This window comes from Hoplias malabaricus, chromosome 6, assembly GCF_029633855.1.
Source record: "Hoplias malabaricus isolate fHopMal1 chromosome 6, fHopMal1.hap1, whole genome shotgun sequence".
NCBI classification, from domain to species: Eukaryota; Metazoa; Chordata; class Actinopteri; order Characiformes; family Erythrinidae; genus Hoplias; species Hoplias malabaricus.
The window spans coordinates 50,836,294-50,864,247 of record NC_089805.1 but is presented as its reverse complement, the minus strand read 5'-3'; the positions used below and the strand labels follow the sequence as shown (position 1 = coordinate 50,864,247).

The 27,954-nt window shown below is 43.6% G+C and overlaps 1 protein-coding gene across 1 annotated transcript in view; it reads left to right on the top strand.

Annotated features, from left to right (window-relative positions):
- Positions 1-23,294, top strand: part of LOC136699895 (stonustoxin subunit beta-like) — a 457,886-nt gene extending 434,592 nt beyond the window's left edge. The window contains exons 5-7 of the mRNA XM_066674950.1: positions 180-272; positions 13,157-14,590; positions 22,541-23,294. Of these exons, the coding sequence (XP_066531047.1) occupies positions 180-272; positions 13,157-14,590; positions 22,541-23,073 (2,060 nt within the window). The 3' untranslated portion in view covers positions 23,074-23,294. The remainder of the gene's footprint in view (positions 1-179; positions 273-13,156; positions 14,591-22,540) is intronic.
- Positions 23,295-27,954: the final 4,660 nt, after the last annotated feature.

Genomic DNA, 27,954 nt, shown 5'->3' with positions numbered 1-27,954 from the left:
TGTGTTGTACAGCATCCTCCCGACTACACACAGCCCACGTAGCCCTTCAGTTACACATTCTGTTGAGTTAAATGATGTGTAAATAGAGTGTTTTCAGTGTTATGTTGTAAACTAACAGACTATCATCAAGTACATAGCTCTACCGCTCTGAAATGTTCTGTTTTCTCTTGCTGTTCCAGTTAAAGGAGACTCCAACCTAAAGGTCAGTGCCCTCAGCAGACCACTGCATCTGGGCATGCTCTACAACGCTCTGAACGACCAACTAATCCCAGGTACTCACCACACACCTCATGATCCTCCTCCCAAATCCACATTTCTGCTTATTTGTTTCAGTAGAGAATGTAAAAGGGCAGTCTGTTGTTCTTCTGCATTTCTCTTGGTGCTGTGATCGATTAATGTACAAAAGTAACCTGTTGTTAAAGGTTGTTAAACTTTGGTGCCATACATAGTGTCCAAACATCAAGTTTAGTTTATTACAGAGGTAATTTGCCTGACTAAAGTTAGCTTGCCTCACCAGTAGAGGCACTAATGGAGCAGGAGATCAGTCACATACACAGACACCATATAGAACAGGGTAGAGTGTGCTGGATGTAGAAATTCAGAGCATCTGTGGCAGGCATGGGTAAAAGAAAACAATACAAAGAACTTTTATAATATTTTATTACATATTATTATTTTATTTTAGATTGTTTTATTTTCATTGTATTAACTGACTACTAAATGTATACACAGTAACAAAATAAAGCCTTTAACCAAAGAATTTACTTATTTACCTTTGAGACCTGACCTGAGAAATGTGAAATGTGAACTGATGTGTTAGGGTTAGGAGCCTCTTAGCAACAAACACATTTAATGAAAATTTAAGGAAAATTAAAAGAATATTTTACAGCAATCATCCGATTGTAATCAGAGAAATTACAAGTGGTCATCAACATTTGTACACTCAAACAGTGCCAGTTCTATCTTGTGTGACACCCTGGGGGAACCCACCTTTTAGCGCAACAACGGGGAGGCTACATGACTCATGAGATCATCATAATGACAGGGTGCCCACTTCAAAAGGGGAAACTGAGCTATGTTCATTTAGTAGCATGAGGCGCAGCTCAAATATCACCTTTGTTTTTCACATCCCCCTGCACAATGCCGCCCTTACCGGCTGCCCATGTGACCCATGATTGAATTCACATTCAAGTTCATCTAAATAAATTGCAATCAAGATCACCTTTAGAAATCTGAGTCTTAGGCTACTTAAAATAACAAAGCTGTGTATGTCACCATCAACTCCAGTAACATAAAACTACACAGTTTATTTTCTTCAATAATGAGTTGAGTGTGGACTGTGGTGGGACTCGGTTCTGGTTCTGATGAGTTTTTACCTGTCAATACATATTCTATAGCAGTTCTGACCAGACTGATTCAGACCCACAATTCTGAATGTTTTCATGTGTTTTCATGGTAAATCTGTTTTCCACCAGTGCATTATACAATATTAACTTATTGTTATTTCCTTCAGTGTTCCACAACTGTACACGATGAATCAAATATTTAAAGAAATTATCAGAGGTGGAAAGAGTACTAAAATACTCTACTCCAGTAAAAGTACTGTTACTCTGATGGAATTTTACATGTAAAATTACTGGTATAAACATTTACTCGAGTAAAAATAAAAGTAGTGCATTTGAAATATACTCAGAGTAAAGGTTACTTATTTACTTTTTTAACAGTGTGTGTTAACTGCATTTGATGCAGGCATATTGTTACAGGCAGAGTGTGTGTGTGGCACAAAAAGGACAAGGGAATATTAATTTCAAATCATTTAATTTTAATTATTTTACAAATATAATAAACTGCTCATGGAGAGGCCTGAAGATATGAAGATGATTAAAATAGTTAAAGTTATGTCTGTGCTATAGTCAGGTGAATAAGTTAGGACACCCCATGAAAATCTTTGTCTGTTTGAACATATTTAAACATATGGACATTTGAGCTTCATTTGAACAGTAGATGGAGCTTATAATTAAACAAGTAAAACTGAAGAAATTACCTATAAATAGAAGTTGTAAAATGTAATGAACAAAAATGTACATTCCTTGTGAGGAATAAGTTAGAACACCCTACGCCCTAATATCTGGTGTTACCCCCTTTGGCTGAATTAACCTCTATAACATCTACTAGTCTCTGACATCAACTGGGGGAGAGTTTTTCCCATTCCTCCATGCAGAATTATTTCAGCTGTGACATTTGAGGGGTTCCTTGAATTCACAGATCACCCCACAGTATCTCAGTAAGATTAAGGTCCAGGCTCTGATTGGTCCATTCCAGAACTCTCCATTTCTTATGTTACGTGCACAGAGTACACTAATCAAATGATATCAAATTTATTTATATAGCGTCTTTTACTCCCTCGAGGCTGGAGGAGCCAAGCGGCTTGCGGCCTCGGCAGTCGCTGAGGCAAAAACTCGGGTGTGGGAGGAGCTCGGTGAGAACATGGAAAACGACTTTCGGTCGGCTCCAAGAAGTTTCTGGCAAACCGTCAGGCGACTCAGGAGGGGAAAGCAGTTTTCCACCAACACTGTATATGGTGGGGGTGGGGAACTGTTGACCTCGACTGGGGACGTCATCAGACGGTGGAAGGAGTACTTCGAGGATCTTCTCAATCCCACCAGCACGTCTTCCGCAGAGGAAGCAGAGCTTGGGGACCCCGGGGGGGGCTCGTCTATCACTGGGGCTGAAGTGGCCAAGGTGGTAGGGAAACTCCTTGGCGGTAGGGCCCCGGGGGTGGATGAGGTTCACCCCGGGTTCCTCAAGGCTCTGGATGTTGTGGGGCTGTCCTGGTTGACACGTCTTTGCAACATCGCGTGGACATCGGGGGCAGTGCCTCTAGACTGGCAGACTGGGGTGGTGGTTCCCCTTTTCAAAAAGGGGGATCGGAGGGTGTGTTCCAACTATAGGGGGATCACACTCCTCAGCCTCCCCGGTAAGGTCTATGCGGGGGTACTGGAGAAGAGAGTCCGACTGATAGTTGAACCTCGGATCCAGGAGGAACAATGCGGATTCCGCCCCGGTCGTGGAACACAGGACCAGCTCTTTACCCTCGCTAGGATCCTGGAGGGTGCATGGGAGTTTGCTCAACCAGTCTACATGTGTTTTGTGGATCTGGAGAAGGCATTCGACCGTGTCCCTCGGGGTATTCTGTGGGGGGTGCTCAGGGAGTATGGGGTACTGGGCTCTTTGTTACGAGCTATCCAGTCCCTGTACAAACAGAGCAGGAGTCTGGTTCGTATGGCTGGCAGTAAATCTGACTGGTTTCCAGTCAGAGTTGGACTCCGTCAGGGCTGCCCGTTGTCACCGGTTCTGTTCATAATTTTTATGGACAGAATTTCTCGGCGTAGCCAAGTGGCGGAGGGTGTCCGGTTTGGTGGTCTCAGGATTCCATGTCTGCTTTTTGCAGATGATGTGGTCTTGTTGGCTTCATCGAGCCGGGACCTCCGGCTCTTGCTGGACCAGTTTGCAGCCGAGTGTGAAGCGGTAGGGATGAGGATCAGCACCTCCAAGTCCGAGTCCATGGTACTCAGCCGGAAAAGGGTGGAGTGCTCTCTCCAGGTTGGAAGTGAGATCCTGCCTCAAGTGGAGGAGTTTAAATACCTCGGGGTCTTGTTCACGAGTGAGGGAAAGATGGAGCGTGAGATTGACAGGCGAATCGGTGCAGCGTCAGCAGTAATGCGGGCTCTGTACCGGTCCGTTGTGGTGAAGAGAGAGCTGAGCAGAAAAGCAAAGCTCTCGATTTACCGTTCAATCTACGTCCCAACCCTCACCTATGGTCACGAGCTTTGGGTAGTGACCGAAAGAACGAGATCGCGGGTACAAGCGGCTGAAATGAGTTTTCTCCGCAGGATGTCTGGACTCTCCCTTAGAGACAGGGTTAGGAGCTCGGACATCCGGGAGAGACTCGGAGTGGAGCCGCTGCTCCTCCACGTCGAGAGGAGCCAGCTGAGATGGTTCGGGCATCTGGTTCGGATGCCTCCTGGACGCCTTCCTGGAGAGGTGTTCCGGGCATGTCCAACGGGGAGGAGGCCCCGGGGCAGACCAAGAACACGCTGGAGAGACTATATGTCTCGACTGGCCTGGGAACGCCTCGGTATACCCCCGGAGGAGCTAGAGTCGGTGGCTGGGGAGAGGGAGGTCTGGGTTTCTTTGCTCCGACTGCTTCCCCCGCGACCCGGACCCGGATAAGCGGTGGATAATGGATGGATGAATGGATGGATGGATGGATGAGGCTGGAGGAAGAAACCTTGGGAGGAACTAAGACTCACAAAGGGGACCCATCCTCCTCTGATCAAACTATATATTGAATTTTAAATTATCACCAATGAAGTATCATTATGCTACATTATAATAATAATAATAATAACAATAATAATAATAATCATAATAGTAATAGTGACATCAATCTTGGGGCATAATAATAGTGCATCAGATTGGAAGAATCAGTCAGTGTCAGTCTGGTGGTCTGGTGGTCTAATCTGGTGAGTGATCAGAGGCTGGGCACAGTAGATGGAGGTGTTCTTCATTCCGCATTGTTCCGCATTGTTCTTCCTGGATCTGAGGTTCAGCTATCAGTCTGACTCTCTTACCCAGTACCCCCGCATAGACCTTACCAGGGAGGCTGAAGAGTGTGAGCCCCCTATAGTTGGAACACACCCTCTGATCCCCCTTCTTAAAAAGGGGAACCACCACCCCAGCCTGCCAGTCCAGAGGCACTGCCCCCGATGTCCACGCGATGTTGTCAAAGACGTGTCAGCCAGGACAGCCCCACAACACCCAGAGCTTTGAGGAACCCGGGGCAAACCTCATCCACCGCCAAGGAGTTTTCCTACCACCTCAGCCCCAGTGATAGAAGAGCCCTCCCCGGGGTCCCCAAACTCTACTTCCTCTGTGGAAGACATGTTGGTGGGATTGAGAAGATCCTCGAATTATTCCTTCCACCGCCTAATGACGTCCCCAGTCGAGGTCAACAACTCCCCAACCCCCACCATATACAGTGTTGGTGGAAAACCATTTTCTCCTCCTGAGTCGCCTGATGGTTCGCCAGAAACTTCTCGGGGCCGACCAAAAGTCATTATCCATGTCCTCACCGAACTCCTCCCACACCAGAGTTTTTGCCTCAGCGACAGCTGAAGCGTGAGCCGCTTGGCTCTTCGGTATCTCCGGAGTCCCCAGGCCAACCAGGCTCAATAGGACTCTTTCTTCAGCTTGACAGCCTCCCTCACCCGGGTTGTCCACCACTGAGTGCGGGGATTGCCACCCCAACAAACACCGACAACCTTGCAGCCACAGCTCCGTTCAGCCGCCTCAATAATTGATGTCCGGAACAAGGCCCATTTGGACTCAATGTCTGAGTTGAAGATCTTTCTGACAGGTTCCTCTGCCAAACGTTCCCAGCAAACCCTCAGCACACGTTTAGGCTTGCCAGGTCTGTCCGGCATCCTCCCGCGCCATCTGATCCAACTCACCACCAGGTGGTGATCAGTTGACAGCTCAGCATCTCTCTTCACCCGAGTGTCCAGAACACATGGCCGCAGGTCAGATGATACGACTATAAAGTCGATCGTCGAAATGCATCGTAGAGTATCCTGATGCCAGGTGTACCTGTGGACACCCTTATGCTCGAACATGGTGTTCGTAATGGGCACAGTGAGTTTTTTAAAAAAGAGCTGGGCACTTGAATGTATTGAAGCTGCCATACTCCTAAAATCGGATCATCAACGCGTTTCTGTCAAGCAAGATTCATCCTCTATGCTCTCAGGTCAAAGTGGAGGCTGAGATTGATCGATTGTGTGAAGAGGACATCAAATCGCCTGTCATGTTTAGCAAATGGGCAACGCCCATTGTGCCCGTTCTTAAAAAGAATGGAGATGTTAGAATTTGTGGTGATTTTAAAGTTACAGTCAAGCCTGCTCTGTGTGTAGAGAAATATCCAATTCAGTGCATTGAGGATTTATTTGCATCTCTTTCAGGAGGACAAAGTTTCAGCGAGCTGGACTTATCTCATGCATATTTGCAAATGGCTGTTGAAGAAAAATTGAGAAAATACCTCACAATAACTACATCAAAGGGTCTGTTCTGTTATAACAGGCTTGCATTTGGGATCACATCAGCACAAGCTATTTTCCAGTGAGCCATGGACCAGGTCCTGCAGGGACTCCTGAACATCCACTGCTACCTGGACGACATTCTAATTACTGGCCAGGATTGTGTCCAACACCTGAAGAACTTGGACAAATTTGGCTTGCGTTTAGAGAAAGAAAAATGAATTTTTCAAGGTTTCTTTGGAATACTTAGGCCACACCACTGATGCCCATGGCTTACACAAATATCCTGAGAAAGTCTGGGCAATTGTGGAAGCTCCTGCACTGACTGACGTGAGCCAGCTTCGATCATTTTTAGGGCTTATTAATTATTACAGTAGATTCATTCCAAATTTGTCATCTGTCCTTAACCTGCTGAATGCTCGTCTGTGTAAAAGAAAACAATGGCAATGGACACCAGAATGTGCAACAGCTTTTAAGGAGGCCAAGGGACAATTACTTTCTCAAAGTGTGTTGACTCATTATGATCCGCAGCTTCCCATCCGACTGGCGTGTGACGCGTCACTTTATGGAGTAGGTAATGTCATTTCACACATCCTTCCAAATGGACAAGAGAAGCCCATAGCCTTCGCATCAAGGACTCTGAATAAAGCAGAATGGAATTATGCTCAAATTGAATGTGAAGCTCTTGGCATCATCTTTGGAGTTCATAAATTCTACCACTAACTGTATGGCAGGAAGTTTACACTCCTTACAGACCGTCGTCCACTGACCACAATGTAGTAAATACTACATATCGGAGTCAAATGTAATTCATTATTATTTGATTAATAATTATTTAATTTGTTAAGCTCATTCGTTACAGCGATACATGAGGAAACAGGGAGATAATTAATGGGGGAATTTCCTTATGATAATTACCCTAAATTCTAGAAAGGCTATTGTTTATCCCAGCAAAGCATTCAGTACCACTCCTGAGCTATGAAGAAATGAAACCATGTGACCTTACATATCAGCATGTCGCTGACGCGCAGTTCTTTCCAGTGCCAAGGCTAGGTCATTCCAGGTCAGTGACAAGGTGTTAGTTCGGGTTTATGGGAGAGGAGAGAAGTGGACACCTGGAGTAGTGTCAGCCGAGACCGGTTGACACAGTCAACACTGGATCATCAGAATACTGGAGACGCCACACCTACCAAATGTTGGCCAGACATGGGAGTTGAATGCTTCAACCGATGGAGAACCAGTATCTTCTCACACCCCAGCAGATGATTGTACCTCTCTCTCTCTCTCTCTCTCTCTCTCTCTCTCTCTCTCTCTCCCTCTATCTATCTCTCTTTCTATTCTGGTTTGTACCTCTCTCTATCTCTCTCTCTCTAGTCTGGTTTGTACCCCCCCTCTCTCTGTAGTCTGGTTTGTAACCCTCTCTCTCGCTCTCTCTCTCTCTCTCATCTGGTTTGTACCTCTCTCTCTTTCTCACTCTCTAGTCTGGTTTGTTACCCCCCCCCCCTCTCTCTCTCTAGTCTGGTTTCTACCCCTCTCTCTCTCTCTAGTCTGGTGTGTACCTCTCTCTCTCTCTCCCTCTCACTAGTCTGGTTTGTATCTCTCTCTCTCTCTCTCTTTCTCTCTCTCTCTCACTAGTCTGGTTTGTACCTCTCTTTCACTAGTCTGGTTTGTACCTCTCTCACTCTCTCTCTCTCTCTAGTCTCTTTTGTACCTCTTGGTCTGTCTGTATCCTGGAAACCTTTGGCTTGACTGGTCTATTTGTTCATTGATTCTCTTGGTTTGTGTGTAGTCTGTAGTCTTGTGTCTATTTGGTTTGGTGTTCTTGTCTGTAATACATGTGTTATTACATGTTTTTCCATGCAGTCGTAACATTCTGAACCTCTTTATTTGGACAGAACTACTGTTGTCTAAGAAACCATGTTATTTTGTCCCTAAAAGTGAGCACAGAGCCTGTTTTTACAGAGAGGTGCTGCACATCTCGTATCTTCACAGACATTTGCCTTCAGATGACCCCAAAAATAAAAGTCTAAGGGGGTCTGATCGGGAGACCTTGGGGGACATTCAACTGGCCCACGATGACCAATCCACTTTCCAGGAAACTGTTCATCTAGGAAAGCCCTGACCTGACACCCATAATGTGGTGGTGCACCATCTTGCTGGAAAAACTCAGGGAACGTGCCAGCTTCTTCATTGATGAAGAATGGCCCACTATCTTTTGTACCTCATATACCACAACATACCATCATTTTTTTTTTGTTCCAACACTCTTGGAGGGATCTATCCAATGGGGGTTAGTGTCAGATCAAAAGCCTTGGTTTTGTTTGTTAACTTCACCATTCACATAAAAGTTTGCCTCATCACTGAACAAAATCTTCTGTGTAAACTGAGGTTCCTGTTCCAAGTTTTGTTTTGCCCATTCTGCAAATACAGTGCGCCGATCTGGATCATCCTTGTTGAGATGCTGCAGCAGCTGGAGTTTGTAAGGTTGCCATTTGTGAGTAGCTAATATCCACCAAAGGGATGTTCGACTGATGCCACTCTAGGACAGCCACTGATGTTTCTTTATTAGTGGCAGTTTTCATGCTTCCATACTTTGGCAAATCCAACACTGAACCAATTTCACGAAACAGAGCAAGCAGTTTGCTAACTGTAGCATGGGAGATGGGTGGTCTTGCAGGGTGTCTTGCACTGAAATCTGCTGCAATGACCCGGTTACTGCGTTCACCAGACATCAGCACAATTTCTATCCGCTCCTCATGTGTTAACCTCTGCGACATGTCAATGGCTGTAAACCAATAGAAACTTACTAATGTGCCACAAACAGGAAGTTAATATCACCAACCATTCCCATTTTATTAAAATGTATCCATATAAATGGACCACCCTGTACACAAAAGTACAGCACTCAGTTTAGTGCACAATATGGATCACCCATTATGTTTCTGAACTTGAAAGTATGTGTTCTCCTCACTTTTTCATAGACACAGTGATAACGCTTTTGTTTTTTTTTCATGGACAAAAGGAATTAGTGTTTAGAAGTTAGATGTTTCGAAAGAAGTGTGACTCTAAACCTAACACCTGATTTCATGGATAACAACTCACCTGGGACCAATCTGACCCCAACCTACCACCTGACTTCTGCAACACAGAAGGGAGAGAAAATGGGAGGGGTTTGCGTGCCTGCGTGAGCCTAGGAGCTATGTTGTCAGGGGCAATAGCCCCTGGTAGGGTCTCCCAAAGTAAATTGGCCCTAGGTGATGGGCCAGACAAAGAGTGATCCATAAAGACAAGGATGAATAAGTCAAGAACATGGACACAACCTCCCTTGCCTAGAGTAGGGTTACCGGGGCCTCACCCTGAAGCTAGGCCTGGGGGAGAGGGTCCTTGGTGAGTGCCTGCTGGCCGGATTTTCACTCATGGAGTCGCTGCTCCTCCACGTCGAGAAGAGCCAGTTGAGGTGGTTCAGGCATCTGGTTCGGATGCCTCCTGGACGCCTTACTAGTGAGGTGTTCCGGGCATGTCCAACGGGGAGGAGGCCCCGGGGCAGACCAAGAACACACTGGAGAGACTACATGTCTCAACTGGCCTGGGAATGACTCGGTATACCCCCGGATGAGCTGGAGGCGGTGGCTGGGGAGAAGGAGGTTTGGGTTTCTTTGCTCCGACTGCTTCCCCCGCGACCCGGGTCCTGATAAGCGGTGGATAATGGATGGATGAATGGAAAACTTAAATTAAATATATATATGGCTTTAAAGTTATTGTGCAATGAGCATTAGCAAAGTGCAATGTGCCTTACTGTATAGTGTAGTAGGATGATAGCAGCAGTGATAGGTAGTGAACATAACGTGTGTTTGTATGATTGAATACAGTTCAGAGATTATGAATGTGTATGTATATTGATGTATATTGGAGTGCAGCCAGTTGGTGTGTGATGGGAGGGAGGTGATTGCAGACCCATTGACCAGTGGGATGACTTGTGTATAATAGCTGTTAGTTTGATTGTCCTTGCCTTTAGTAATGTCTGCCTTATGGCAGTAGTGTGAAGAGACTGTGCTGTGGATGTGAGCTCTCCCTGATGATGTTGATTGCCCTCCTAGTGGTGTGGTAAATGTCCTGCAGTGACGAGAAGGCTGTTCCTGTTATGGAAGGCGCAGTCATGATCACACACTTGTCACGGTTGGGCAGGACAGACAATGGAGGTGAACGTAAACGCAAGTGTAGCACCTTTAATGTGGACCAGCATAATCTCAGGTACTAGACATCTTCTAGGTCCGGTACTAGGAGTAATTTAACTTAGTCACCACAATTTATTAAACGGATGAACCAGCTGTGGTTTATTGCCTCACAGGGCAAATAAAACAACTGTACAATGCTCAAGAAATAAAATACAAAAACGCTAAATAAAATAGAAAATTCCCCAAAAAATGAGTTTGCGTAGTGTTCAAAGTATTGGTTGGAACCGTTACTACCCGGGTAGTGTTTTAGGGTGCATCTTATCTGTAATCCAGTGGACAATATTCAGTTCAGGGTTCTCCTGGGAATGGGTGTTCCGGCCGGCCACACCGTCTCACCATTCACAGTCACCGTGGGCTGGGCTCGCCATCACAGAACGAAGATCACTATATAAAAAAAAAACAATGTAGAAAGTAAATATCCATGTCCACATCTAGTTTTTACAAGACTTGTCCTGTTACTCTCAAAAGTTTTATCCAATACTCAGAATAACTGCATAACAGTAAACATATTTCTTTTACAACTTTAGTGCAGCGTAGACAGCTTAGATTTATGATGAACCATAATTAGCAGTACACATCCATCCAAATACAATGGTTTAACATGTATATAATATAAACAGAGAATGCAATATTAACTAAAATAAGCTTTTTAAAGAGTTTTAACCATGAAATAAAAATATTTACATGTTTAGAACTGTATTAACAACAGGCTAACAGCACGTGTAGTTTCACCACTATGCTAATCTTAACTGCATAAGCAGATGCTATCTATGCTATTAGAGGTTAGCATTAGCATACATAAAATATTGATTTCTGTAATTAACAATGATACAGCATGCACCAAAGCGTGGCAAACATTAGACAACATTCATATAAACTCCCGATTGGTTTTGTATTTAAAGTGCCTGGCAGTAGTATCAAGATAAAATTACATTTTATCAGCATTAGCCATTAGCTTCGGGCTAACAGTAAACAGGGTTGAGACTAACCGGGACTTCCTTGTGTAATTTCCTCATCTACTTGCACTCCTGTGGTCCAGACTCGTTTATGAACTCCTGCTTATTTATCGTTTTTATTTATTTTTCATAAGCTATTTATCATTTGTCAGCTTCAGCTAACTGCTGGTTGGTTCTGGCGTTGTCAGAGTGAGGAGAGTGCTGTGGCGTGCTCTCATAAATATACATCACCAAGGCGCACTCTACTGGAACAAACAAGTATTGCAACTTAAATAACATAAACAGGCTTAGTAGCCCAATACTTCATATGGGTTACACAAGGAATCTTTTATTTAACAGGACCAAAAACAAAACAAACATGAGCAAGGAGTTTCACAAACTAACCACACCAATGAAGTAGGAACAGACAGACAACCAAGAACGGGTAGACATGGGGGACACAGAGAAAGAGAAACACACAAGAACCGACAAGGGAACACTGAAACAAAGGGACCATATATACAGAGCACTGACAAGGTACACCTGGGGACAATAACGAGGGGGCAGGACTACAAAGGGGACACTGATGAGAGGGCGGAGCTAAGGAGGGACTAGGACAGAGACAGTAACAACAACCATGTGCTACATTTTCACAACATACCCCGCTGGAGTGCCAGAACCCGAACCGAATGGAGTGCGCCTAATCACACACCTACCAAACGGATTCATTGCTACGTCCATTTTTAGCTGGTCAGTTCTTCTGTCACAGTTGGGCAGGACAGACAAGGGAAGTGGACGTAAACGCAAGGAATCTTTTATTAAACAGGAACAAAAACAAAACAAACACGAGCAAGGAGTTTCACAAACAAAACAGGAACAGACAGACAACCGAGAACAGGGGTAGACATGGGAGACACAGGGAGACACACATCCACACACACAAGAACCAACAAGGGAACACTGAAACAAAGGAACAATATATACGGAGCAATATATACCGAGCACTGACAAAAAACACCTGGGGACAATAACGAGAGGGCAGGACTACAAAGGGGCACTGACGTGAGGGCGGAGCTAAGGCGGGACTAGAGCAGGGACAATAACAACAACCAGAAACATGTGCTACATGAGCACATGGTGAGGAAAACAGACAGGATGTTACAATGCTGAAGAGACTTCCTTTCCTGCAGGGTGCAGTTTCCATACCAGACTGTGGTGGCGTTAGTGAGGACACTTTTGACTGTGCACCTATAGAAGTTGCTGAAGATTTTGGCTGGAATGCCAAACTTCCTCAGCTTTCTCAGAAAGTGCAGTCATTGCTGGGACAAATGCTCCAAACAACCCAAACAGAAATGTGACAAACAGCTGTAATCCAAACGAAGTGGAAATGCTGTTAATATTGTATTTATGTTCCGCAGCTGGGCAACATGTGCTCTCTGGGAGGGTGAGAAGTGGACTCCACAGGGAGCTGTGAAATAGGAAATTGTCTTAGTGCACTTTCAGAGCAGTAAAAGTAGTAGTTTTTGCAGAAAAATAAAATCTCTACTAACATATAACGTTGTGTGTGTGTTACGAATGTGTGCTCAGAAATAAAACACAAAAGTAGAATGACAGGGCAGGGGTAACTCTGCACTATCCAACATAAGCAGACTGTTCTCTGTTATTATTGTTACTGTTATACACTGTTATAGCATTTATAGAAAGAGAACTAATGCAAATGAAATAAACTCACATTCATATGCACATGATTGATTTATTGTACTATTGATATTCTACTGATGGTGGAGCTGATATTAATTTGGTTCATTGCACTCAAGATTTATTTTAGTGAGATCACAATGACAGGCCTAGCTCTGCAGGAGGTGATCTAACATTATCCTGTCAATCTTTTCAGGATTCAGCCTCTGGAAGACCGAGGATATTGATAAAGCTACTCAAGTCAGACCACAGCCCAGTACAAGATTCCAGGTAGCAGGATCAGAGTCTCTCAGTGAGAAGACCAGTCTGTTAGAAGTGAGCGCCTCAATAAAACTCAGCCTCTTCTGTGGGCTGATAGAGGCTGGAGGTTCTGCCCATTATCTGAAGAGCAAAACCTCCTCCACTCATCAGTGCAGTGTTTCCCTGCGCTACCATAAGTTTACTGAGTTTAAAGAGCTTAGAATATCTGATCTAGGCTCTCCAAATGCTCAGATACTGGAAGAGACAGATGCTACACATGTTGTGGTTGGGGTGCTCTATGGAGCTGAAGCAATCATGGAATTCCAACAAACAGCCAGTGATGCTTCAGATAAGAAGGAAATCCAAGGAAACCTACATGTGATGATCAAAAAGATACCCACAGTTGAGATCAGTGGGGATGGAAGCCTTAAAATGGATGATGATGACAAGAAGAAGGTGCAGAACTTCAGCTGCAAATTTTTTGGAGATTTTGATCTAAAAGAGAACCCTTCTACATTTGAGGAAGCTGTGAAGGTGTACAAAGAGCTGTCCACCCTGCTGGGGGAGAAGGAAGAGAAGGCTGTGCCTGTGAAGGTCTGGTTGTACCCACTGAGCAGGTTTAACAACACAGAGTCCAAGTTAAAGACAATGATCTCAGAGGCACTGGTGTCTGAGGTGGAGAAGGTGATGGATGATTTCCACCAAGCTGAGAAGAGAACCAACGACCTACTGGAGAAGGGCAAAGGGATAAATGCTGCAGACCTTGTTGACAAACTTGAGCAGTTCCAGAGCAGTCTGAGGGTTTTCACTGTTGAGTTTCTGAAGAAAATGGCAGCTCTGATTCCAGAAATCAGAGGAGGAACTGTGAAGGAAACGACCCTTAAAGACCTCCTGATGTCCCTGAATAAATCTGGCTTCAGTGGAAGAGAAATAAAGCAGTGGCTGGATGGAAAGGATACTGAGATTGATGTTGTGATGAAGTACATCAATAAGATACAAGATTACACAATTAAACCTCCAGGACCTGAGCTTGACTCATTCCTCATGGACCCAGATGTTACTGATGCCCATGTGTTCAGCTTCACCTCTCTACAGTATGAGGAACCATACCTCAAAAAAATCTCACAGGCAGCTGAGAACTTCAGGAGTGGTTTCACCAGTGGCCCGGCTGAACAGGACACAACAGAGGAACTTCCCTGGTACAAGAACGAGGGTGTCAAGGAGGTCCTGGATTCCACACTCAGTTGGTACAACACCATTAACCCCAGCAAGAGAGTGATCAGTTTTATTTCAGACCCAGAGCACCCAGGAGCTTCAATCCGCCGGTATAAAAACACAGCCCTGAAGGATCCACATGTAACACGCCTCACAAGAAGTTTGATGAAAAAATGTAAGTTTTTTTACTAAATTATTCTTAATTACATTAACAAACATTATGCAACAATTTGCCATGTTTTGATGTGTGTTTTCAGAATCAAATCGTTTTGGAATCAACAGTTATTTTATGGTATATTTTCTTGTCCTTGGGAAGGCGTTATATAAATGTAACTATAAATAAATAATATATTAGAAGCCACTAGCAGTAAGTTTAACAAAACTAAGCAAAAATTAATCCATAAACAAATAAACTCAGCTTCTTACTTTACTTTTTACTCTGGATGAAGTGAACCCACTTTACCAATTACTTTACTGAATATAAAATCAATACCTTCTCCAACTAGGTTTGAATATATGAACTTTCCCAACATGACCTTAACATAAGAATTCATTCATTCATTATCTGTAACCCTTATCCAGTTCAGGGTCACAGTGGGTCTGGAGCCTACCTGGAAACACTGGGCCCAAGGCAGGAACACACCGTGCAGGGGGGGCCAGTTCTTCACAGGGCGACACACACACACATTCACTCACACACACACACACCTATGGACACTTTTGAGTCTCCACTTGTGTGTGTTTGGAGCGTGGGAGGAAACCGGAGCACAAGGAGGAAATCCACACAGACACAGGGAGAACACACCACACTCCTCACAGACAGTCACCCGGAGAAAACCTACGCAGACACGGGGAGACCACACAACACTCCTCACAGACAGTCACCCAGAGGAAACCCACGCAGACACGGGGAGAACACACCACACTCCTCACAGACAGTCACCCGAAGAAAACCTACGCAGACACGGGGAGAACACACAACACTCCTCACAGACAGTCACCTGGAGGAAACCCACGCAGACACGGGGAAAACACACCACACTCCTCACAGAATGTCACCTGGAAAAAACCCACGCAGACACGGGGAGAACACACCACACTCCTCACAGACAGTCACCTGGGGGAAACCCATGCAGACACGGGAAGAACACACCACACTCCTCACAGACAGTCACCTGGAGGAAACCCACGCAGACACGGGGAGAACACACCATACTCCTCACAGACAGTCAGCCGGAGGAAACCCACGCAGACATGGGGAGAACACACCACACTTTGGGTTTGCATTTGTGAAAAAGGTCTGAAATGTGTGATAACTATTTTCTTTGGGTTTTAATTCCGGAATCATACTCTTTAGACTCTTTAATGGTTTATATCCTCGTGATCCTGAGAGTCTGTCCTTTCAACTAATCTATATGTTCACATTGACTCAAATATGGCGCAGTGAAAACTCTGAATATCTGTCACTAATAGACTTAAATGACTTTAATTGCAAGGTATATTTTGACAGAAATACTGATTTATTGATTGGAAAAATATATAAAATGGCTAAATCAATGAAAAGCAAGACTGTGGACTTTGTAGCTGTAATACTTCATCATCATTATCATCATCATCTTCTTCTTTTCCGCTTTTCCATTTCAGGGTGGCGGGCTGTAACACTTCAGCAGTCTAATTATTAACACCCCATTCTGGCTGCATTTGATGGGGAAAATGATCTTTCTTCACCTGCTGGTCAAAACTGGTGTAACACGCTAAAAGTTAGCCTTTTTCAACTATTGTTGGTGTGAGACAGGCAGGAAAAAATAATGTGGAATTCACTTCTCAGAAACTTAATTTAAACATTATTTTACACCTTGCCCTTTAGGGCTTCCGTAAACTGATGTGTAAAGTAAAGAACAGTGATGGGGAGGAACACAATGTTAAAACAGAGACTCAAATGCACTGAACACTCCTGATTGGCTTAAACAATTGCTATGAACATCATTCCAGGGGTTTCTCCCAAACAGGAGCGAGTCTGGACTGAGAGGAGGCCCAGGGTTAGCCCCAAGAAGAAATGTTGATCTGTTAAATCTTTACCAAATGTTTGTATGGTCAAACCGAGCAAGAACTTAGACCTTACTGTGAGGGGCTTCACTTTTACAGTACAGTTCTACTAAAGCTGTATTCATTCATTAATACTTTAGTTTCACATGTAAATGTACTATGATAAAATAAATATAGGTGTTTAACTAATACACTCAAAATAAACTAAAATCCATTAATCAACACAAACTTAAAGGAAAACAGGGCAGCTTTGTCACATTCAGAAACAGCTGCACGTTTCTGACAGAGAACACAGTAGAGCAGCTCTAACAGAGAGAGACAGGACAGAGCACACAGCAGAGCAGCAGCTCTAAGAGAGAGAGATAGGACGGAGCACCCAGTAGAGCTGCTCTTACAGAGAGACAGGACAGAACACACAGTAGAGCAGCTTCAACTGAGAGGACTAGGACAGAGCACACAGTAGGGCAGATCTAACAGAGATGACTAGGACAGAGAACACAGTAGAGCAGCTCTAACAGAGAGAGACAGGACGGAGCACAATGTAGAGCAGATCTAACAGAGATAACTAGGACAGAGCACACAGTAGAGAAGCTCTAACAGAGAGACAGGACAGAGCACACTGTAGAGCATCAATAACAGAGAGGACTAGGATGGAGCACCAAGTAGAGCAGCTCTAACAGAGAGGACTAGGCCAGAGCACACAGTAGAGTAGCTCTAACAGAGAGACATGACAGAGCACATAGTAGAGCAGTAGCTTTAAGAGAGAGAGACAGGACAGAGCACACAGTAGAGCTGCTCTAACAGAGAGACAGGACGGAGCACAATGTAGAGCAGATCTAACAGAGATAACTAGGACAGAGAACACAGTAGAGAAGCTCTAACAGAGAGACAGGATGGAGCACACTGTAGAGCATCTCTAACAGAGAGGACTAGGACGGAGCACCAAGTAGAGCAGCTCTAACAGAGAGGACTAGGACCAAGCACCAAGTAGAGTAGCTCTAACAGAGAGAGACAGGACAGAGCACACAGTAGAGCAGCAGCTTTAAGAGAGAGAAACAGGACAGAGCACACAGTAGAGCAGCACTGGCAGAGAGGACTAGGGCAGAGCATAAATTAGAGCAGCTCTAACAGAGAAGACAAGGATGGAGCACAGTAGAGCAGCTCCAGCAGAGAGGACTTTGACAGAGCACATATTAGTGCAGCTCTAACAGAGAGGACTAGGACAGAGCACACAGTAGAGCAGCTCTAACAGACGACTAGGACAGAGCACACAGTAGAGCAGCTCTAACAGAGAGACAGGATGGCGCACAAAGTAGAGCAGCTCTAACAGAGAGGACTATGACAGAGCACACAGTAGTGCAGCTCTAACAGAGAGGACTAGGACAGAGCACACAGTAGAGCAGCTCTAACAGAGAGACAGGAAGGGGCACACTGTAGAGCAGCTCTAACAGAGATGACTAGGATGGAGCACACAGTAGAGCAGCTCTAATAGGACTAGGACGGAGCACACAGTAGAGCAGCTCTAAAAGAGAGGACTAGGACAGAGCGCACAGTAGAGCAGCTCTAACAGAGAGGACTAGGACAGAGCACACAGTAGAGCAGCTCTAACAGAGAGGACTAGGTTGTTCTAAAAAGAAAACAACATTGATGATGAATCTGAGCCAAGAAGAAAGCAGCTGAAAGCAATGGTAGGCTTTGATGTAGAGTCTTCAGGGGGAAAAGCGCAAGGCCCCACTCAGTAGTACTTCACAAAACAAGATTTCATCTCCCTCTCTTCGACCCTGTGCTCAGTGTATGATATTATATAATATATATGACTAAACCAAAAACTTTCTTCTCAAAAGATGTGGAAGCAATTGTGAACTCATCGGTTCAGCCCCAAAACAATCGTCTGAAACAGTCATCTTTAGGAGCCTTGAGGATGGAGGGCTTTTCCAAAAGTGACAACTTTACAGCCAATAAATGCTGAGTTGTGGGAAAGAGCTTCTTCTGCTTCCTAGATGATGACCTACATGTCCAAGCTGAGACTGGACAGGTAAAGACACTTCATATTACTTAATGGCTCCCCAAACATGGAGCTTAACAAAATGAATTAAATAATTAATTATTAATCAAATAATAACTAATTATCATTGACTCCGCTATGCAGTGTTTATGCCACTGCAAGGTGGGGCATAATTATTTTACTAAAATGTCAAACATGTTCTGTCCTTCTGTAGGCAGGTTTTTATGTGTCTTAACAACCGCGAGCAGACTTTGAACGTAAGTTTTAGGTGTAGACACGGTGATGCTTCGTATGTCGTGTTTGTCAGCATGGACACTGAGAGACTCTCTCTCAGTTCAGTTCAGTGGAGCTTCATTGGTGAACGTAGTGAGATAAACTGTTGTCAAAGCAATACACTAAGAACATAAAGAACATTACATAGAAATGAGGGTGTAGGGTGTGGGTCACAATTAACCACAAAAAAGAAATTACAATATACAGGATTGATGGTGATCAACAAAGAAGGTATAAGAAAACAAACTCAATGTAACACAGTCAGTGAATATCAGTGGGAGGCTGCACTGGTTTCTCTCAGGGTGTGACAGGTTGCTACATAGTGTGCAGCGAGTGTGATCAGCCCCCTCCTCTGCCCCAGGAGGAAGAACAATGTGTGTGTGTGTGTGTGTGAGAGAGAGAGAGAGAGAGAGAGAGAGAGAGAGAGAGAGAGAGAGAGAGGAAGTGCAGCTCTGTCTCCTCCACTGAGAGATCACAGTAAGAGCATAGCTGGACTGCTCTGGGTCTCCAGCTCTGTGTACCGCCGATGTGTGCTGGAGGCTGCCGATCTCAGTCCAGTGTGTGCTGGAGGCTGCTGATCTCAGTGCAGTGTGTGATGTACTTCTGCTGTTGTTTGTCTGTAGTGTGTCTGAGTCTGATTCTCTGGGTGAGGATGTGGGATGTGTGTGATGTCAGTGTGCTGAAGGTCACTGAGACTAAGGACCAGTCGGGTTAGGGGGCTCCGGGCCGTGGTCAGTGCTTTACAGTGGAGTGAGGGGGTGGTCACTGGATTTGACGTGTTTCCAAAAGTTAAGGGCTCTTTTCTTAATGTTGATGATGAGCGGATATTGCCCCAATTCAGCCCTGAAGGCCGTGTGGGGGTCTTCCTCTGGACCCTGAGGACGTTTCTGCAGAACTCTGTTCAGTTTCTTGATCGGATGCTGGTCCCAGTTTGAAAACTCATTACCTAAAGAGAGGTTGGGTATGTGACTGGAGTAGTTCAGACATCATATGTGTCACCCCCCTCACACACACACACACCGTTCTCCAGAAGTTTATAAAATAATCCGTTACACAAAACTCAATCAAAACGTTATGGAAATCCATGAAGCACGTGAATGTTTAGCATTTATTTTGGTTTAAATATTTATCGATTAGTGTGTTGAGGGTGAAAATGTGGTCTGACTTTCTGTAGTTTGGTAAAAATCTGATCTGTGATTTACTGAATATGTTGTGATGTATAAGGAAGTGTGTGAGTCTGGAGTTCAGGACCCTGCAGAACACGTGCCCAGGTCACTGCTCACACACACTCCTCTGATTGTTTGGGTCACGTCTATCTAAACACTGAGTCAATGCAGAGACTGAGTTAGAGGCAGACCTGGCCCGAGTGTTGACGCTAGTGTTAGTTGTTATGGCAATTGTCTAAGTGCAACCAGAAAGGAAGACCCATTCTCAGACCCGAGGAGAAATCAGAGGAATAAACTCCAATCTCTAGTTTATTCAAACATTTGTTGCAGTACATATAGAACTCCAGTCACGTACACCCCACTGTCATGTGCCCCTTCTGCACGTACACCAAGCATCATGTGTACCGTTCGGACATTATTACATCATGTCTCATTTCACAAAATCCAGACATTCTCCTAATTGGCATGTTATCTTCTATTTCACATCTGTCATGATAGCAGACGGTTAGGTCAAGTTCAAGCTGTACTCGGGATGCTCTACAACTTGTTGATTGGACTTCTCTTTTCTCCAGTCTATCTAGGGACCTACTTCACCATTTTATTCTCAGTGCGATGTTCAGCACTTTCCCCCCTCCAACAGTTTCTCCTGGGTCATGCCCTGGGTCACAATGTAACAAGTCCTTTAAGGTCACAAGCACAATATGTCCTATGTCTTTAATAATGTATTAGTAATATTTGATCAGGATTAGTTATTATAATTACTCACTGAAAACATGGGGTTATCATTATCAATATTACTCATTGGTGTCAGTATGCATATTCCCATCACAGTTTACTGTAGAAAGCTCCTCGAATAATGTTTCTCTGGTCTTTGCTGGTTCTCTCCTCGTGTCCGTCTTTACGTTACGGAGCTGATGTAGTTTCTTGTAGTTCACTGGATGATCTTGTGTTGGTTGTTTTCAGGCTCTCGATCTCTTCTCTGAATTGAAATAATGAAGCACTGAACCGACTCAACACGTCGTTTACTCGGTTACTGAGACGTTTCCTTTCTTCACACGTTTCTACTCTAACAGTGATAAAGGTTCTCCTTTATTTCTGATGCAGGAGACTGAGGGCTTGGTGCTGAGGGTGATGTGTGCTGACTTTCTGTTGGAAGGGTATCGCTCTCTTCTTGGGAGACGTTTACTTGTGGGAGCTCTGCTCCTGTTGCCGTTTCCTTCATTGGAGTGAAATCTTTGATGAAGACTCGGAGAGCAGACTCATTTCCCTGGATCATTATCGTCTCGGTCTGATATCTGCTGAGCGTTAAGAGTCGTCTTTCTCGTTTCTCGCCGTCTTCAAACGCTACGACTCGTCGGCCTCTGCGGACGCCTCTTTTGATGACGTGGCTGTAGCGCTGGCAGAAAGCGCTGGGTCAGGAGCTGGTATTCTTGGTGTAGAAGAGGAGGTGGTGGTGGTGTGCTTTTCTGTCTCGGTGAAGTCTGTAAACAGAGTCTCTGGGTGTTCACGCTGCTGCTTGGAGTGTTCAGAGGAGGTTCTGGGAGGTAGAGAAAGGGGCGGGGCCAGGGTCCTGAGGCTGTATTCTCTGATTCCATTTTATTGTTTCTTTATTTTTCTTTTTAAATGTAAACAACAACTGAGAATGTTTCTGTTTTGTTTCCAGTTGAGTTTTCTTCTCTGTGACTGATTTATATATATATTATATCTGTCCATTTCTGTAAATATAAATATAAAAGCACATTTCCACAATAGTTTCAGTGTAAAAGATTCTCCAGAGAATAATGAGGCAGTGTTCCCTGACCTTTACAGTCCACTGTGGGTTTCCACTGGAGCAGACACCAGTCTTTCTCCTCAAATGTCTCTCCTTTGCTTTGTGTTCCTCTTTCTTAGTCCCGTTGTTTGTTATTTCCCTGTGTTCTTTGTTTATTCCTCCACTTCTTTCTTCTGCTCATTGGTCAGTGTGTGCCGCTCGGACCTGAGGCTCTCGGCCCAAAGTTAAAAAGACGAGTTTTCTCCTCCTCTCAACAGCCAGTGGATCTACAGATCACTCCAAATCGTCCTGATATATTCCCCCTGAGTTTAGATCACTATTTACTGCTGGATTTGTACAAAACATCAACTAAATATTCAAACCTTCAGGAGCTCACACTCTTCACTGCTGCTTACAACTCACTCACACACACACACACACACACGCACACACACACACACACACATCACACACACCATCACACACACACACAAACACACACACTCTCTCTCTCTCACTCACACACACACACTCTCTCTCTCTCTCTCTCTTACACACACACACACACTCTCTCTCTCTCTCTCTCTCTCTCTCTCTCTCTCTCATATACTGTCTCTCACACACACACTCACACACTCTCTGTCTCTCTCACTCTGTGTGTGTGTGTGTGTGAGAGAGAGAGAGAGAGTGAGAAAGAGTTATGGTGTGTGCTCTAATGTGTGTTTATTGTGTTTGTAGATGTGTGTGTGATGGTGTGTTCTCTAATGTGTGTTTATTGTGTTTGTAGATGTGTGTGCGATGGTGTGTTCTCTAATGTGTGTTTATTGTGTTTGTAGATGTGTGTGTGATCTTGTGTTCTCTAATGTGTGTTTATTGTGTGTGTAGATGCGTGTGATGTCACTCTGGATCCAAACACAGCGTATACTCTTCTCTCTCTGTCGGAGGGAAACAGGAAGGTGGAGTTTGTGTGGGAGGATCAGTGGTATCCAGATCGTCCGGAGAGATTTGATGATGTTTTTCAGGTTCTGAGTGTGGAGAGTTGGACTGGACGCTGTTACTGGGAGGTGGAGTGGAGTGGGGAGTTGGTTTATATCTCAGTGTCGTACGGAGGAATCCAGAGGAAAGGAGCTGAGGCTGTATTTGGACGTAATAAAAACTCCTGGAGTCTGGACTGTGATGGGAACAGTTTCGCTCTCGTCCACAACGCTCAGGAAACTCAGATCCCTGTCCCTCCATCTCCCTCTAACAGAGTGGGGGTGTATCTGGACTGGGAGGGGGGCACTCTGTCCTTCTATACCACCCCCCCCAACACACACACACTCACACACTTACACACACTCACCACCACATTCACTGAGCCCCTCTATGCTGGGTTCTATGTTTGGGATGGATCAGTGCGACTGTGTGATGTGGAGTAATCACTGATCTGTGTGTGTGTGTGTGTGTGTGAGAGAGAGAGAGAGCACTGCTGTTTCATACACAATTACACTCACATTGTCAAAATATTAAAACAAAACACAAAACAAACTTGTGACACAATCAAATGAAACAATAAAAATTCTCAAATCTTTCTGTTAAAATAATAAAGATTAACAAACAATAAACAAATACAAAGTGTCTGTTAAAATATAGAAAATGAAATGTGTATTATAAAATATATCTGTGATAAAAAATAAAACATTTAGTGTGTGAGAGAGAGAGAGAGAGATCACTATTTGTTACAAAAAAAAAAAAAAATCAGGAATTAAATTCAGTCCTTATTTTAACACAAAAGTTAAAAATAAAACACCACCCTCTGTGGTGCACAGAGCCCCATCATAGTCCCATACATTCATAAAACTGTCCAAGTTCATCATCGTTTTATAAAACAAAAAATCCACTTTGATTCCCCACTGCACCAACCCTTTAAAAATCAGACAGACATCAAAATTTACACCAGAGTCCAGTTTTTTCTTTCTGCTAAAATACACTGCAGTTTTAGCTTTAACCCACAATGAAGTTCAACAACTGACAGTATGGAAAACCAAAAATAAAAACATGACGATTAAAACATTCACCAAAACCATGAAAAAGTGAAGTTAAAACCTTAAATAATACGTTCAGTCTAAAACACTGTGTAAAACAATGAAACACTGTTTCTCTCAAAGAGCAAAAAGGACACAGTGGGGTTTAAAATGGACACAAATGCATTGACAGCGACAATACCGTGTAATTTTCTCCACTGCAGATCTCCAGCTGACTTGGTCAATGGTGGTTTATAGAGCGCCCTCCAGGCAGGCTTCACGTCACAGGCCAAAATTAGCCCGCCAGGGCGTATCCACCTGGCCTGTCAGTTCAGTCCGATTTAACATTTTCACACACCCTTTGTACATCACACGTGCAGAAAGACAGTCAAATCTCAGACCACGCAAACCCCCAGAGTTCAGCAGGGGGCTTCCAGAGTCAGTAGCCGGAAGTCTGGGGCTGATCCACAGACAGGGGAAGGGATCCTCTGTTTCCTGACCTGTTCGATGACATTCCCATCTCCTTAGCAGTCTCTTGTCATCTTCAGTGAGAGCCCATTGAAACCTGCAGAGCATCTGCAGGGCGACTCTGCAGGACCTCATCCAGAGTCTCTGTGCCAGCGCATCAGGTTTGTCACACTCCACTCCAGTAGATGTTATCAGGTCCTTCACTATGATCAGACCTGCCCTCCTCATCCTCTCAGACTGTCCTTGGTTTCTCCCATCTGTCAGCGAGCCCTGTGGAGGACTGGTTCCCTCAAGAGCCAGTAGACAGAGTTAGCGGGTGTCTATTTTTCCACCTGTTCTCCTCCAGGCCCAGTCCACCAGCCTTGCGCAAAACAGCCTTCGCCACTTTCCTCCACAGGGCATGCGCAGGACCGTATAAAACTTTTTGTAAAAACTGGAGCCTAAAAGTTGCCCTTCTGCTCTCATGATGTATAACACCCTGACCCCACCTCATCTCTAGATAAGTACAGGACACTTCTCTTGACCCAGTGGAGTTTATCCCAAATAAAATATGGACAACAATAAGAGCTTGAATCCCCTTTAAAAGGCCAAACGATGCCAGAGGGACGACGCTATTAAATTATTGACTATGAGGGTTCTTCCCCTAAAAGACATGTTTGGTAAAATCCATTTACTCAGTCTGTTCTGCACTCTGCCTGTAACACACCTTCCCAATTTTTCTTTTCAGTATTTTGATTTCCTAAAAACACCCCCAAATATTTAAAACCACCCTTGGACCAAACTAATCCCTCTGGCAAAGTTGGCTCTCCACCGTCCCAGTCCCCCACCAGCAAACCCACACTTTCCCCCCAGTTCACTTTCGCAGAGGAGATCAGAGCAAAGACCTTAAAAGTGTTGTTTAAAACAGTAATGTCTCCAGCTCCAGTGACTCCACCTACTACTACACCATCTGCATATGCAGCTAAATAAAACCGTGGGATGTCCTCAGCTATTACAACTCCACTGAGGTTTCTCCTCAAATAGTGGAGCATTGGCTCAATGGCCAGAGCATACAGCATCCCCGACAATGAACATCCCTGTCTGACTCCCCTCTGCACTGTGAAAGGGGCACACAACCCACCACTGACCTTCAGTACACTCTCAATGTCCTTATAAAGCACCTTAATCATGGAGATAAACCCTGGTGAAAAGGGTGTGTTGTTAACTTTGCTGTGTTGTAAAGACAGGTGATGGAAAAGAATCTCCGCAGACATGGTTAAAGGTGTAAATACATCTTTATTTACCGAAACAGTGTCTTACGGGTTCTTAAGGATCCCGTGAGAGGAGTGTTCAATTCAGCGCTCAAAATCTCTCTTCCCCTCCTGGCTAGGACCCCGATCTATATGGTTCTCTAACCTTTCCAAATATGGTAATCATAGAGGTTGGTTTACATTCGCATGTTCTTAAGGGACTAAGGGAGGGGTAAAATTTATAGTCTCTTACCCTCACTGACAGCTTATCCTAAACATTTCTCTCTGTGGAACACAGACACAGAGCATATGGCTGAACATATAAAACAGTGAACATTCCTTAATACTGTGCTTAAGGCCTTATGATTAAATATACCTCATAATTTCCTCCCTTCGAGACTGTTAAAGTCTCATAAATTTTAAGCAACCCCGTACATGTTAATGTCATATCCAATAAGTCATACCTTCCTACACACAATTTTAATATCACTTGCATTATGATGTAACAAAATTTCATGGAGTGTGAGGGCGAAAAAACCTGCCAGGCAGCCATCTTTCTTGAAAATCCTTCAAACACTTTAGACAGGAAAAATTCCCCCACGATCCCTCTGCCTAGACGATCACAAACTGTACTCCAGTCCAATTAAATTTACTCTTTATGTGTAGGGAATTGACTTAAGTAAATGTGTATGAAAATCTCAGAAAATAAAATCAAACCAATGTCCAAATTCAGGCTGGTCGACCCATCGGACCTTCCAATGGACCTGTCCCTACCTGACACACCCCTTCGCCCTAACATCGATAAAAACAAAAAACTCTGAGATTTCAATACACTTACACAGATTACATTTCATGAGTCTATAAGTCTTCATAATAAACATTTGTTACAATTTTTAATATCACTCATATAATGGTTTATCAATATCAAAGATTACTAATAATAAGCAATTCAATAGGAACATATGACATAATATTGTCTTTTCAGCAATTTTGTCTTCTGATGTGATGTTGATGACATATTGAGCTTCAGCAAGTCTTCACCATTCTGTTTCAAAGTCCTTCTGTTTTATTGTCCTCTTGAGATTTTGAATCCCTGTATCACTTCAGGAATTTCGAGCAACCATCCACCCTTACAGTGATCTTCCCCACTTTTTTGTTTCTGGAAGAAAGAAACAACAGCCAGTATCTTTTGCAAAAATGACAGATGCAAATAAACTTTAATAATAGTAATAGTAATAGGTTAATACGTTTTATAAGCTACAGTGTATACTTCATCCTACAATCTTAATAATTGATTACTAAATAATAAACCTAACAAAATAATAGAATAATATCATAATTGAATAGTAAAAATATATAATAGTGGATATTCAAAATGGATATCTTTCCACCAGGTTGTTTTCCAAAATTTCCTCCTCATGTTTGTCTGAGTCGGTTCTACTTAATAATGGCATCTGTACTTGATCTCCAGGCATTACAACTCCAACCCATTTCAAAATCATAGCTTTTGCACAAGTTAAAACAAAACATTATACACACTGCTAAAAGAGCTGCTCCAAAAACTTGAGCCAACAGTGCTCCTAGTGGTCCTAATTTCTCCAATAACCAAGCATTCACAGACCATCCAGCTCCTTTTGATGGACCAAATGCCTCCCTTATATGCTTCAATGCTTCTATAACACTAGTCATATTATCAGAATTATCCGGAATCAAAGTATAACAGGCATCCCCTGTTAGATTCAAAGCCACACATAAACCCCTTGCTTAGCTAAAATGTAATCCAGAGCCATGTCATGTTTTAACAATGTTAATCTGTGACTTTTTTGTGTATTTGACAAACCCTCTTATTGTCTCATTAGCAAACCCTTGTAAAGTGTACGTAATATTATCTATATGATCTGCTAAAAATACCATGGGAATAATCCTATACCCCATTTTTCTCCTATACTGATTCTCCAATGATAGGCTTCCAAGCTAGGAAACTGAGCCATTTCCCTTTTCTTTCTTCTCACAGAATTACCTTCAGAATTCCCTTCATCTGTTGCTTCAACTTTTTGGAGAGTATAAACCTCATAAGGGAGCTTTAATGTTGCCATATAACAACAGCCTGTCCACCCATATGGCAGAAATATGTATGCTTTATCTCCACAAACCCACCAAATATCCTTAAAATTTCCTATAGTCACATTTACAGGCAAAATGTTATACTGCACCATTAATGTTCTACTCTGCTTGCTATCTGGTGTATGAAAATTTACTTTAACCCCTTGGACCCTATATATATATATATATATATAGCTATTTTGCTATTCCGTTTGTTTGTCAGTGCCTCTTTCAGTTGCATTAAAACAGTAATTATGTGACATAGCCATATTCAATATGTTGTTTTGTTTTCTAAAGAACCTTTGCTACTCAAATATGTAATCACTTGAGGTTTTCATGCTGACCGATAAATCAATTTTTGTATAAATTTGTCATGTTTTGACCAAAATTGTACCTAGCGTCTGCTTTTTTTTTTCATATTTCTCAATGTATAGCCTTGAAATCATATTCCCACATCGGATATCTTGACACAGATTGTTAGTGTGAGGCGTCTGTT